Consider the following 14,661-nt stretch of genomic DNA (forward strand, 5'->3'; position numbering starts at 1 on the left):
GATAGTGATGGTGGTGGTGATGGTGATTATGATGGTAATATTGATGATGATGGTGGTGGTGGTGATAACATGGTGATTATAATGGTGATATTGATGATGAGGAGGAGGAAGATGTTGAGTATACTGATGATGGCTGTGGTAGTGGTGATTATGATGGTGACATCGATGATGATGATGATGATGGTAATGATGGTGAAGATGATGATGGTAATGATGACGGTGGTGGTAGTGGTGATTATGATGGTGATACTGATGATAATGAAGATGATGGTGATGATGGTGGTGATAATAATAGTGATGACGTGAAAATCATGATGGTGATAATGGTGATAACGATGGGTATGATTATGGTGATAATGATCATTTCCAGATATTGAGGGCTCACACCATGCCAAGCCCTTTACATGCATTATTCTATCATATTACAACAACATGACACAGTAGGCATTATGATGGTCCATTTTTTAGGAACTTTCATAACAAGTTCAGAGAGGGCAGGTGATTTGCCCAAAGACACACAGCAAGTAGGATCTTCTCGTATCCTTTTTTTTTTTTTTTTTGGCTGCACTGCTGGGGCTTGTGGTATCTTAGCTCCCCAACCAGGGATTGAACCCAGGCCCTCAGCAGTGAGAGCGTGGAGTCCTAACCACTGGACCACCAGGGAATTCCCTTCTTGTGTGCTTTGGGAATTTATTCTCCATCCTGTTCCCTACTTTACCATCCCAGGATATTCCTACTGGCTCCAGGGATTGAAGGTAGTAGGTTTGAGAGAAAGCCCTGGAGTTCAGTGATGGTCACATGAAAGATGTTCAATGAAAAACCATTCTGGACTTTTAATAGAAATTGCATTGAATCTATAGCTCAATTTTGGAGAAGGCTGAAATTTTAAAAATACTGAGTCTTTCTAGATAAGAATTAGAATATATTTCACTCTATTTATTTAGATCTTCCTTCATATCTTTCCATAAAATTTTATAATTTATTCCATAAAGGATTTGTACTTCTTTTGTTAGATGTGTTAGATATTAATCAGCTTTTTTGTTCGATTGTTTATTTTACATTTTTTAGGTGATGGGAAATGCTATCCATTTAAAGTTGAATTCCAATTTTCATACACAAAAATACTCAGTTCTTCAATTTACCATCCAATCAGTTCTAGCAAACGTGTGCCCTTGTGCAACCCATACCCTTATCAAGAAACAGAACTTTTCTATCACTTGTGGCCTTTCTGAGTCAATCTCTACCACCCTCTCCACCCCAGAAGCAACCACTGATTTGATTTCTATCACCATAGGTTAGTTTTGCTTATTCTAAAATTTTGCAAATGTAATCTTGAAAAAAAGACACATTTTCCGATTGATTGTTGCTGATGTACCGACATGCAATAAACCTTGTGTGTTGATTTTGTGTTCAGTAACATTGCTATTTTATTAATTCCAGTTATCTATGTGTATATTCTTTTGGGCTTATCTATGTTGGCGATCATAGTGTCTGCAAAAATGAGCATTGTATTGATATTTCTTTCTTTTCTGTCTTTCCTTTTATTTCTTTGTCTTGTCTTACAACGCAGGCTAAGATCTTTAGTATAGTTAATAGGAATGGTCAGTGGGCACCCTTGCCTTTATTCTTATTTCAAAAAAAATCTTTGCAGCATTTCGCTCTTAAGTATAATGTTTTGGTTTGACTTAAGACAAAGGTTGAAGGTTTTTTCAAGATGCTCTTTATCAGGTTACAGAAGTTCCTTTCCATTCCTACTTTGCCAAAAGTTCTTCTTCCTCTCTTTCTTTGAACATAAATGGATGTTGAATTGCTACTGTGTCTTTTATGCATCTGTCATAGTTGCTAATCTCTTTTTGACAGAACAGGCCTTGGGCAAGCAACAGGATCCAGCTAATAAATATGATGTATAACATTGTTTACATCATATTTATTTTACACTGGCTTCTGCTTATAGCACTTAATCCTGGTTTCCTTTGAGAGTAGGATGTTCTCTCCTTAAATACATTAATTTATGTTAAAGTTAATTTAAAGTCCATGTTCCACATAGAATGGCTTAGGTAGGCTGTGGATGTGGCAATAATTGAGAAGAAGATAAAATCTGAAGATGAAAGTGTGAGATACACAGATACAAAGAACAGTGTGTATTGAATTGATTCATAAATGCAGCTGCCTGAGTTTGCACCCCAGCTGCCTGTCCCTGCCTCAGTTTCCATATCTGTAAAACAAGGATAATGATCATAATTATTTTGCAGGATTGTTGCAAGGATTCCATGATACCTCTCATATAAATATGATATACATATTTTTTAAATTTAAAAATAAATTCCCTTTATTCATCTTTTTAATCATTTCTGACCTGACTTAAATGTGGCCACATGCGTGCCAGCAAAAGCATCCACAAATATTGAGGCAGAATAGTCTCCAAAAATCTATAATTTTTAGATAGAAAGGAATGAATGACACTGAGTAAAATTATAACCGTGGTCTTACACCTACATTTTAGAGCCCATAGATAACATGTGACTCGTTTCTACCTTTTTCAAATGCAGAGAAAAATTTAGAGTCATTCAGAAAGAATCAAAGGTTTATATTGGGGATTCGATTAATATAACTCACTACATTAATAGAATCAAGAACAAAATACACATGATCGTCCTGTACAGATCTTTAAAATCACTTAATGAAAGTCAACATCCATTCCTGATTCAATAAAATGAGCAAATACAAAAACTTTTCAAGAAGCTAGGAATACAAAGAAACATTTAAATTGATAAGAACATTTCTATAAGTTAGGAGTTGGGATTAACATATACACCCTGCTGTATATAAAATAGATAACTGGGACTTCCTTGGTGGCTCAGTGGTTAAGAATCCGCCTGCCAATGCAGGGGACACGGGTTCGAACCCTGGTCCGGGAAGATCCCACATGCCGTGGAGCAACTAAGCCTGTGTGCCACAACTACTGAGCCTGTGCTCTAGAGCCCGTGAGCCACAACTACTGAGCCCGCGAACTACAACTACTGAAGCCCACGTGCCTAAGCCCATGTTCCGCAACAAGAGGAACCACCGCAATGAGAAGCCTGTGCACCGCAACAAAGAGTAGCTCCCCCTCGCCACAACTAGAGAAAGTCCGCGCGCAGCAACGAAGACCCAACACAGCCAGAAATAAATAAATAAAAAATAAATAGATAACCAACAAGGACTTGCTGTATAGCACAGGAAACGATATTCAATATCTTGTAATAACCTATAATGGAAAAGAATCTGAAAAAAAAAAAAGAATATCCGAATCACACACACCATAGAAGTCCTGTTTAATTTTTAAATTAATTTTGATGAGCTGATCTCTCTATATAGAAAGAGTAAAACTCATAGAAGCAAAGAGTAGAAAGACAGGTACCAGAGGTTGGGGTGGGGGTAGGGAAATGAGTGGGCAGACGTTGGTTAAAGGGTATAAAGTTGAAGTTTCATAGGATGAGTCAGTCTAGAGGTCTAGGGTACAGTCGTGATGACTGTACTTAGTAACACTGTATTGAACACCGTAAATATGCTAAGAGAGTAGATTTCAACAGCATTCATCACACACAAAAACATGGTGACTATGGGAAGAGTTGATATGTTTATTAGCTTGACCGTAGTAATACTTTCACTATGAGTAAACATATCAAATCGTCCTGTTGCACACCTTAAATATATACAATTTTTATTTAAAACTACATACATTTAAAACAATATACAGACAGTGCTGGGAATGGAGCCCATGGCGGGAGCTCATGCTGGTTTCCACTGCATGCAAGGCAATGCATTGAAGCTAGAGTCAAGAAAACTGGCTCCAGATTCACACCATCCTGGAGTTAAATTTCAGCTCTTCTATGGACTTACTCATTTTGCTTTATTTGTTTATCTATCTATCTATCTATTTGGATTTTTAAAAATTGAAGTATAGTTGATTTACAATGTTGTGTTAGTTTCAAGTGTACAACAAAATGATACATTTATATATAGTGTGTATATATATATATATATATATATATATATTCTTTTTCAGGTTCTTTTCCATTATAGGTTATTACAAGAGTATTGAATATAGATGCCTGTGCTATACAGTAGGTCCTTATTGTTTATCTTTTTATATTCAGTAGTGTGTATCTGTAAATCCCAAACTCCTAATTTATCCCTCCCCTCACCTTTCCCCTTTGGTAAGCACAAGTATATTTTCTATGCTACAGACTTACTCTTTTTTTTTTTAACTTTTTATTTTGTATTGGAGTATAGTTGATTAATAATGTTGTGTTAGTTTCAGGTGTACAGCATAGTGATTTAGTTATACATATACATGTATCTATTTTTTTTGCAAATTCTTTTCCCATTTAGGTTGTTACATAATATTGAGCAGAGTTCCCTGTGCATACATTTTTTTTTTCTTTTTTTGGCCATGCTGCGTGGCATGCGGGATCTTAGTTCCCTGACCAGGGATCAAACCCGTGCCCCCTGCAGTGGAAGTGTGGAGCCTTAACCACTGGACCGCCAGGGAAGTCCCAGCCACGGACTTACTCTTGCTGTTAATAATCTTGGGCAACTTTCCTTCCCTCTCTGAGCCTGCTTGCTCATAGGTAAAATGGGCATTAAAAACTCACGGGGTTATCAAGAGAAGGGAATAAGTCTGAGTGCCCAACCACGTGAAGTAGGCATCCCCAAAATGCTAATTTTGTTACTGTAGAATCACAGAATAGGGGTTAGCAAGTACCTGGGATTTGCCTGGAGAGCTTGTTAAAAATGCAGATTTCCAGGCCCTCACTGTCATCCATCCATCCAACAAATATCTATCAAGGGTCTATTCTAGATGCTGAATGTCCACCAAGAAACAAAACAATGGCCCTGCTCTCCTGAAACTGACATTTGATTTGGGGGAGATGAACAACAAAAGAAAGAAATGAAGCACAGTTGGAGGGGATGGAAAATGCCAGAGGAGGGGGGTTGCAATTTAAAATAAGGTGGTCAGAGGAGGCCTCATGGAGAAAGTGACCTTTGAGGAATGGCTTGAAGAAGGTAGCCAGGAACCTTGTGCACATCAGAGTATATGAGTTTGCCTGGGCTGCTGTAACAAAGTACCACACACCTGGGGGCTTAAACAACAGAAATGTGTTCTCTCACAGTTCTGGAGGCTGGAAGTCCAGGTGTCAGCAGGTTTGGTTTCTTCTGAGGCCTCTCTCCTTGGCTTGCAGACAACCACCTTCTCCCTGTGTCCTCACATGATCTTCCCTCTGTGCGCGTCTGTGTCCTAATCTCGTCTTCTTATAAGGACACCCACCAGTCAGATTGGATTAGAGCCCCAACTATATGATCCCATTTTACCTTAATTATCTCTTTAAAGGCCCTATGTCCAAATATAATCACATCCTGAGGTCCTGGGGGTTAGGATTTCAACACATGAGTTTTGGAGGGGACACCATTCAGTGTCTAGGCAGTGCATTCCAACTAGAGGGAACAGCCAATGCAAGGGTCCTGGGGCAGCTGTGTTGCAGGAACAGTGAGGAACCCCTTGTGGCTGGAGCAGAGTAAGTGAGGGGGAGAGAGGGAGGAGGGGAGGGCAGGGAGGGGACGGGGCAGGTCGTGCAGGACCTTGTGGACGATGGAGAGGACTTCGGCTTTTACCTGAAGGAGGGTGGAGCCCTGGAGGGCTGTGGGCAGAGGAGGGGTGGGACCTGACTCGGGTGTCCAGCGGAGTTTGACTGAATAGTATGAGGGGATGAACCTGGAAGATGCACTTTTTAAAAACTGAGATATAATTCATATACTTTAAAATTCTCCATTTTAAAGTGTACAGTCCAGTGGTTTTTAATATATTCACAAAGTTGTGCAACCTTCACCATTGTCTAATTCGAGAACATTTTCATCACCCCCGAAAGAAATCCCATATCCAGGGAGTTCCCTGGCAGTCCAGTGGTTAGGACTCAGCGCTTTCACTGCCGTGGCCGAGGTTCAGTCCCTGGTCAGGGAACGAAGATGCTGCAAGCCTCGTGGCACGGCCAAAAAAAAAAAAAAAAGAAAAAGAAAGAAATCCTGTATCCATTAAGCATTCTGCCCACTCCCCAGCTCCTGGCAACCACTAACTTACTTTCTGTCTCTAAGGATTTGCCTATTCAGGACATTTCATATAAATGGGATCATACACTATGTGGCCTTTTGTGACTGGCTTCTTTAACTGAGCATGATGTCTTCAAGATTCATTCACATAGTGGCATGAAACAGTACTTTGTTCCTTTCTATGGCTGAGTAATATTCCATTGTTTGGATTTGCCTGGTCTGGACATTTCATAGGAAAGCAGTCACACAATATGTGGCTTTGGAAGGTGCATTTTATCCAGCTCTCCTGATGAATATGCTTCAGGAATCTTGGTCCACGCCGAGTTCCTTGAGAGTGCCGGGGGCCATGGGAGAGGCCAGCTCCGCGTGCTGGGGGAGGCTGTGGTGGGGAGGTGGGTTAGAATCCTTTAGAATCTGAGAGACGTTAGAGACAGTTGATCCCATTGGGACATTTGATGAACTGATGATGGGCAAATGCAAGGACCTGAGGGCTTGTTTACATCAGAACCCACCCCCCCAAAGCCAGAATGACATCTTGTATGTTTAACTGAGATATCATCTAGAATCTTTTGGTTGCAAATCACAACCCAAACTGGTTTAAACAAAAAAAGAATGTGTTGGCTCATGAAACTGAAAATTTCAAGGATATTTCTTTTTTTTTTGATTTAAAAAAAAGTGGAAGTATGGTTAATTTGCAACGTTGTGTTAGTTTCAAGTGTACAGCAAGGTGATTCAGTTATACATACATACATACATATATATGTATGTATGTATGTATACTAAAACATTGTAAATCAACTATACTCCAGTAAAAATTAATTAAATGGTTAATGGTTAAATTTTTTTATTGTGGTAAACTATACATAATTTTTATCATTATATATGTAAGTAAAATGATATAAATATATTTTATAATTATAAATAAAATTTTATATAAAGATATATGACTGATATATGTAAATAAAATGATAATATTTGTCATTTTAACCGTTAGTAAGTGTACAATTCAGTATATATATGTGTATATATATATATATATATATATATATATATATATACATATATATACTTTTTCAGATTCTTTCCCATTATAGGCTATTACAAGATATTGAATATAGTTCCCTGTGCTATACGGTAGGTCCTTGTCAGGGATATTTCATGTAAATGGAAGCACACAATATGTGACCTTTTGTGTCTGACTTCTTTCACGGAGCATCAAGTTTTTGAGGACCATCCCCTGTGCAGCGTATATCAGTGCTTCACCCCTTTTTGTGGCTGAATTGTATTCTACTGTTTGGGTGCACCTCATTTTGTGTATCCAGTATCCATTGATGGACATAGATAAATGCATAGAGACAGAAAGCAGATGAGTGGTTTCCAGGGAGAAGGGAGGAGAGCGAGGAATGCAAAGTGACTGCATCACTTAATGCACGGTTTCCTTTTGGGTGATAAATTGTCTTGAAAATAGACAGGGTGATGATTCCACGATACTGTGAATGTATTACATGCCACTGAGGTGTACATTTTAAAATGGTTAAGGGTTATAAAATAGATAACCGATAAGAACCTACTGTATAGCACAGGGAACTCTACTCAGTACTCTGTAATGACCTACATGGGAAAAGAATCTAGAAAAGAATGGATATATGTATATGTATAACTGATTCATTTTGCTGTATAGCAGAAACTAACACAACATTGTAAATCAAGTATACTCCAATAAAAATTAATTAAAAAGATAAATAAAATGGTTAATGGTTAAATTTTCTTATTGTGGTAAACTATACATACTATTTATCATTATATATATAAAATGATATAAATATATTTTATAATTATAAATAAAATTTTATATAAAATACATGACTAATATATATATAAATAAAATGATAATATTTGTCATTTTAACCATTTGTAAGTGTACAATTCAGTGGCATTTAATACATTCACAATGTTGTGTAACTGTTACCACTATATCCAAAACTTTTTCATCTTCCCCAACAGAAATTCTGTCCCCATTAAACACTAACTCCCTATTCGTCTCCCTCAGCCCCTGTTACCCACCACCATACTTTCTGTCTCTATGGATGTGCCTATTCTAGGGACCTCATGTAGGTGGTATCATACAATATTCATCTTTCTGTGTCTGGCTTATTTCACTTAGCATAGTTGTCAAGGTTTATCTGTGTTGTAGTATAAATCAAAATTTCATTCCTTTTTAATGGCTGAGTAACATTCCAAATGTATGTATAACCACATTTTGTTACCTGCTAATGGTTAACTTTATATCTTATGAATTTTACTTCAATAAAAAAAAAATTCAGGGGTAGACTGGCTTCAGGTACAGCTTGATCTTTACTTGTTGGGGGGCTGTGCCTTCTTTTTCCTCTTCTGTGCCAGTCCTCAAGCCAGATGGCCAAGGGTCAGCTTCTCCCCTGTCCCATTATGTTTTGTCCATTCTCATTTATCTCTCCACAGTTCCTGTGCCTCAAGAATATCCGCACCTTCCTGTCTACCTGCTATGAGAAGTTCGGCCTCAAGCGGAGTGAGCTCTTTGAGGCCTTTGACCTCTTTGATGTGCAGGATTTCGGGAAGGTGAGCTGGGACTGAGCTGCCTGTGAGCTGGACACCGAGAGCCCAAAGATTGGATTTCAATTCATTTCCGTAAACGTCTACACTGGGCAAGCCAAGGGCTACTGGGGAAGGACTGATGGGCCAGACCAAGCTGTACACAAAGAGCCTGGCTTAGGACATGTGGAACTGAGTTTGAGTCCTTGCTCCACCAATTGCTGTGTGACCTCAGATATGTGGCCATGCCTCTCTGAGCCTTAAGTCCCTTGTCTAACTTGGAAGTAAGATCACTCCATCCTCTCTGAGTGATTATGAGGATTGAATAGAACAAGGGGTTCAAGTGGTGGGTGCTCAGTTAAAGGAACGCTGACATGCTGACGTCGGGGAATGGGAAGGTGGGAAAATCCCAAATTAGGCTCCCGGGGGCATGGGGTCTAACCTCAAGGTCAGGTGCTTGGAGGCTGTGTTCTGGCATGTGGGTGGGCAAGGGGCTTGCTGAGCAGCCTCGGCCCTTGTCACAGGTCATCTACACTCTGTCCGCTCTGTCCTGGACGCCAATTGCCCAGAACAAGGGGATCATGTGAGTAACTATCTGAGCCGACAGCTCTGGACCCATTTGGCCCCAATCCTCCTCCTTCTGGAAGCTCCCTCCCCACCTGGCCCTCTGGCCTCTGGCTCACACCATCTTGGCTCCCCCAGGCCTTTCCCCACTGAGGAGGAGAGTGTGGGGGATGAGGACATCTACAGTGGCCTGTCGGACCAGATCGAGTGAGTGTCTGGGACCACGACCCTGCCCCGGGGGGTCTGAGGGAACAGGACCTTGCCCTGGGGGGTCTGAGGGGGCCAAGACCCTGCCCTGGGGTATGAGGGGATCACCATCCTGCTCTGAGTGTCCGAGGGGACGTGGCTCTGCCCCAGGGGGTCTGAGGGGCCGAGAACCCTGCCCCAGGGGATCAGAAGGGTCCCTGGTCTGGGGGAGTCCCCTGGCCCTGCCTGACTCCACCTCCGCAGCGACACGGTGGAGGAGGATGAGGACCTGTACGACTGCGTGGAGAACGAAGAGGCCGAGGGCGACGAGGTGTACGAGGACCTCATGCGCACGGAGCCGGTGCCCATGCCGGTGTGTGGGAGAGCAGGGCCGGGCCGGGCAGGCGCATGGGTGGGGCGCGGCCCCGGACACCCCAACACCGGCCTCTCCTCTCCGCTCTCAGCCCAAGATGACAGAGTATGACAAGCGGTGCTGCTGTCTGCGGGAGATCCAGCAGACGGAAGAGAAGTACACGGACACGCTGGGCTCCATCCAGCAGGTGCGATGCTCAGGCCCCGCCCCTGCCACGCGCATGCGCGGAGCGGAGAGGCGTCGTCAGTCCCGCGGGCCTGGGGCTCTTCACCTGTCCGCGCTGCTTTGTATTTCTCTGTCTCTCCTCGTCTCTGGTCCTTCTGTGTCTCTCCCTACTTCTTCCTCTGTTTATCTCTCTCTCCTTCTGTGTCTCTTTATCCCTGTCGCTATCTTTTCCTGTATCCTCATCTCTGTCCGTCAGTCTTTATTACTGTCTCTCACTTTCTAGTTCCTCTTTGTCCTTTGGCCATCTCTTTTTTTTAACCGTTTTATTGAGATTTAATCAATATACCATACATTTCCCCCATTTAACATCTATAATTATGTTTTTTGGTATATTCACAAGGGTGTACAACCGTCACCACAGTTTATTTATTTTAACATTTTTATTGAAGTACAGTTGATTTACAATGTTGTGTACCACTGCTTAATTTTAGAACCTTTTTTTCTTTCTTTTTTTTTTTGGTGGGGAGCGGGCGGGGGCTGCACTACGCGGCTTGTGGGACTTTAGTTCCCAGACCAGGGATTGAACCCAGGCCCTCGGCAGTGAGAGTGCGGAGTCCTAACCACTGGACCGCCAGGGAAGTCCCAACTTTAGAACATTTTCATCACCCCCCAAAGAAACGCCATACCCCTTAGCCATCACCCCTTAAATCCCCATTCTCCCCAGCTCCTGGCAACCACTAATCTACTTTCTGTCTCTATGGATTTACTTATTCTGGACATTTCATTTAAATGGACTCATACACTACGTGGTCTTTTGTGTCTCGCTTCTCTCACTGAACATCATGTTTTTAAGGTTCATCCACATTGTAGCGAGTGTCAGTACTTCACTCCTTTTCATGGATGGACCACATTTTGCTGTTCATTCATCCGTTGACAGACATTTGGGTTGTGTCCACTTTGGGGTTACGATGACTAATTCTGCTCTGAACAATCTTGTACAGGTTTTTGTGTGGACTTTTTTCCCATCGCTCTTTTCTCTCCTTTTCTGTTTCCTTGCCTCTGTCTCCTTCTCTCTACACATTTCTCTCTCTCTCTCAGTCTCTGTGTTTCTGTTCGTCCCTTTCCGTCTCTGTCTCCTCCTCCCCGTCTCTCTGGGACTCCTTCATCCTTCACCTCTCTCCTCCTTCATCCTTCATCCTTGTCTCCCCCCCCACCCACAGCATTTTATGAAGCCCTTGCAGCGGTTCCTTAAACCTCAAGACGTTGAGATCATCTTCATCAACATCGAGGTGAACTGACCGATTCCCGCCCTCCCGGACTTCTGTCCAGTGGGGGTGGTCTCCTGGCTTCGCCTGTCCCTGGAGTGTGGGGGGTGGAAGATGAATGACATAGGGTGGGTGGATGGCCCTTCTCCCACCCGGCATCCCGAGCCCCAGGCTCCCGCCCCAGCCCTTACCCCTCTCTCCGAGTAGGACCTGCTTCGCGTGCACACCCACTTCCTAAAGGAGATGAAGGAAGCCCTGGCCAACCCCAGTGCACCCACCCTCTACCAGGTCTTCATCAAATACAAGGAGAGGTGAGACCCAGCTGGCCAGCCCAGACCTCTGGAGGTCACCCTGCCCTGAGTGGGCATTTGGGAGGCCCTACCCTCGTAGACCACTGGACAGAGAGGGCTTTTCCTTCTTTGCTTGTGGGCAAGGGGCTGCCCATCTCTGGTTAAATTCCCAGCTCTTTCGCTTGAGAGCTGTGTGATGTTGGAAAGTCACTTAACCTCTCTGTGCTTCTGCTTCCACATCTATAAAATCAGTGTGATCCAGGAACGTATCTCCTGGGGTTGTGGTGAGGACTGAGTAAATTGATGCTTAAAGTGCTTAACATGGGGCTTGGCACACAGTAGGTGATCAATAAATGCTTATTAAATAAATGAACATTGAGCAGAGATGATACACCAGGTGCTCTGATAAGAGCTTCTTATGCTTTATCTCATTTAATGCTATAATAACCCCACGTGTGTGTGTGTGTGTGGCGTGCCATTGTTATGACCATTTTACAGACAGAGAGACTGAGGCTCAGCGTCACGCAGCTGGGAAGAGGTGGGGCTGGGACTGACACCCAGATCTGCCTGAGCTTGGTGCCAGCTGCCATTCCCCGGCCACCTGTCCTCTTCCCGCAGGTTCCTCATCTATGGCCGCTACTGCAGCCAGGTGGAGTCAGCCAGCAAGCACCTGGACCGTGTGGCTACAGCCCGGGAGGATGTGCAGATGAAGCTGGAGGTGGGGGGATGGGCTACATCTTTGAGTGTGTGTGTGTGTGTGTGTGTGTGTGTGTGTGTGTCTCCCACTCCTTCCCAGGCTCCAGGGGCAGTAGAGAGGAAACCGAGCTGGAGATGGCATCCCTTTCTGTGGCAGCCCAGCCAGAAGTCTGCCCGCTGAAGGTTTGGGGAGGGTGGTACTGACTAGCCAAGTGGGAGAAATGGACCAGGAGGAGATGGACCAGAATGCTGAGCCCTAACCCCAGCTAAACCCTGACTCTGGGCTGAGCCCTGATGCCAGGCTGAGGTCCTGACCCTGATCTGAACTCTGAGGGCACACTGAACCCCAGCCAGAGCTCCAACCCTGGCTGTGCCCCAAGTCTGGGCTGAAGCCCAACTTCACACAGAACCCCGATCCCAGCCAGTCCTGATCCTGGGCTGAACCCCAGCCTGGACCCGTGTGTCTAGTGGGAGTGCAGACGGGGCCGGGATGCTGAGGAATGGCTTGTGTGTGCCGTCTGTCAGCTTCTTTGGTCTCCACAGTGGGGACCCTCCAGACCTGTCCATCTCCCCCTCTCCAGCCCCCCTCAGCTGAGGAATCCTGGACCTCTTCCCCAGGCAGCCTTCCAGCTGGGTCTTAAACCACCCCTCACCCCGTGGCATTCTTCCTTATTTCCGTGGGGGAGAGATGAAGCTTCGGGTTCTATAAAAATCCCCACCTGCCTCTACCTCTTCTCACTCACCCCTTTCTCCAATCTCCCAGGAATGTTCTCAGCGAGCGAACAACGGGAGGTTCACCTTACGGGACCTGTTGATGGTGCCCATGCAGCGGGTCCTCAAATATCACCTCCTTCTCCAGGTGCCCAAGGGGGCGCCCAGGCATGGGTTTGGCACATCGAGCTCCCTGCAAGGGCTCCTGGGGGCTGGGCTCCCCTCTCTGGGTGGGGTCATTGGGGCCATGCCTCTAGGGACAGCAGAAGGAGGAGAAGGAGCTGGTGGGCCAGGCTTGTTTGGAAAGCTCCCCAGGATGAGAGGGCAGGCCCCGGGTGATGTGCGTCTCTGCGGGTCACGCAGGAGCTGGTGAAACACACGCAGGACGCAACGGAGAAGGAGAACTTGCGGCTGGCCCTGGATGCCATGAGGGTGAGTGGTCACACGCAGGGGTGACGGGGACACACAGACACATACGCATTCAGGTCAGTGAGCACCATCCAGGCATGGTCATACCCACGGGCCACCCCTGCCCCCACCGCACGGGGACACACCTGTACGCCGAGTGAGCTATTCGCAGCGTCCCCCTTGGGGACAGTGACATCCTTCTGCCAGCCCCTGCTGGGGGCTGACCCCCTGTCTCCGGCCAGGTTGGGGGCGCCCAGGCTCACCCCTGTCCCACCCCCAGGACCTGGCACAGTGCGTGAACGAGGTCAAGCGGGACAACGAGACGCTGAGGCAGATCACCAACTTCCAGCTATCCATCGAGAACCTGGTGAGCGGGCGGAGTGGGGATGGCCAGGGGCGTGGCCGCGTGGGGAGGGGGTTTGGTCTCCTGCGTGGCCCATTACCGGACACCCTGTCTGCTGTGTAGGACCAGTCTCTGGCCCACTATGGCCGACCCAAGATCGATGGCGAGCTCAAGATCACTTCTGTGGAGCGGCGCTCCAAGATGGACAGGTGGGCGGAGCCAACACGGATCTGGCGTGGAGCCTGGACAGGGGCGGGGCCAGGCTACCAGTTAGACAGGTGGACAGAGCCAACACGGATCTGGAGTGAAGTCTGGGCAGGGGCTTGGCCCTATTTCTAGATAGACAGGTGGGTGAGGCCACACAGACCAGTGGGTGGAGCCTAGATGGAGAGGCGGGGCAGAGCCAGCATGGATGCGTGGGCGGAGCCAAGAACGACAGGTGGCAGGACCTGTAAGGATCACGTGGGTGAGGTAGGCATGGCCAAGTTGGCCACAGAGGAGGAGAAGGGCAGGAATCTTAGATGGACAGCAGGGCGGGGGCCAGGAAGGTGGGAGGGGATCAGGCAGAGAGCCGGTGGGGACTTAAGCAGGAGCCCGACAGGGGCACCTGACCCAGCTGCTTCCAGGTACGCCTTCCTGCTCGACAAAGCTCTGCTCATCTGTAAGCGCCGAGGGGACACCTACGACCTCAAGGACTTTGTGAACCTGCACAGCTTCCAGGTTAGAGATGACTCCTCCGGAGAGCGGGACAACAAGAAGGTGAGGCTTGGAGGCTGTAACTGGGGGACCTCAGTGCTGGGGGTCCTCAATGCAGCTTGAGCTCTCCACTTGGCCTTTGGAATGCCGGTGCGTGTGTTGTGTGAGTTTAGATTTGTGAATGTGTATTTGCTTGGTAACCCATGCATGGCTCTCCTGGGAGCAGGCAGGCTGTAGTTGGCTTGACCCTTTTCTCCCCGCAGTGGTAGGGTCAATGGGCATGTGGTCCCACCCTCTTCAGAGCAGGTG

The 14,661-nt window shown here is 45.7% G+C and overlaps 1 protein-coding gene across 3 annotated transcripts in view; it reads left to right on the forward strand.

Moving 5' to 3' along the window:
* The window catches only part of VAV1 (vav guanine nucleotide exchange factor 1), a 65,763-nt gene that overhangs the window by 24,853 nt on the left and 26,249 nt on the right, over positions 1 to 14,661 (forward strand). For all 3 annotated transcript variants that reach the window (XM_082455420.1, XM_082455422.1, XM_082455421.1), the window contains 13 exons: positions 8,566 to 8,682; positions 9,180 to 9,238; positions 9,358 to 9,426; positions 9,670 to 9,778; positions 9,870 to 9,965; positions 11,164 to 11,232; positions 11,416 to 11,519; positions 12,117 to 12,216; positions 12,958 to 13,053; positions 13,269 to 13,337; positions 13,594 to 13,680; positions 13,780 to 13,865; positions 14,283 to 14,415. In XM_082455420.1, coding sequence (XP_082311546.1) covers positions 8,566 to 8,682; positions 9,180 to 9,238; positions 9,358 to 9,426; positions 9,670 to 9,778; positions 9,870 to 9,965; positions 11,164 to 11,232; positions 11,416 to 11,519; positions 12,117 to 12,216; positions 12,958 to 13,053; positions 13,269 to 13,337; positions 13,594 to 13,680; positions 13,780 to 13,865; positions 14,283 to 14,415 — 1,194 coding nt within the window. The remainder of the gene's footprint in view (positions 1 to 8,565; positions 8,683 to 9,179; positions 9,239 to 9,357; positions 9,427 to 9,669; positions 9,779 to 9,869; positions 9,966 to 11,163; positions 11,233 to 11,415; positions 11,520 to 12,116; positions 12,217 to 12,957; positions 13,054 to 13,268; positions 13,338 to 13,593; positions 13,681 to 13,779; positions 13,866 to 14,282; positions 14,416 to 14,661) is intronic.

The sequence above is a fragment of the Balaenoptera physalus genome (assembly GCF_965194825.1).
Source record: "Balaenoptera physalus genome assembly, chromosome: 3".
NCBI lineage: Eukaryota > Metazoa > Chordata > Mammalia > Artiodactyla > Balaenopteridae > Balaenoptera > Balaenoptera physalus.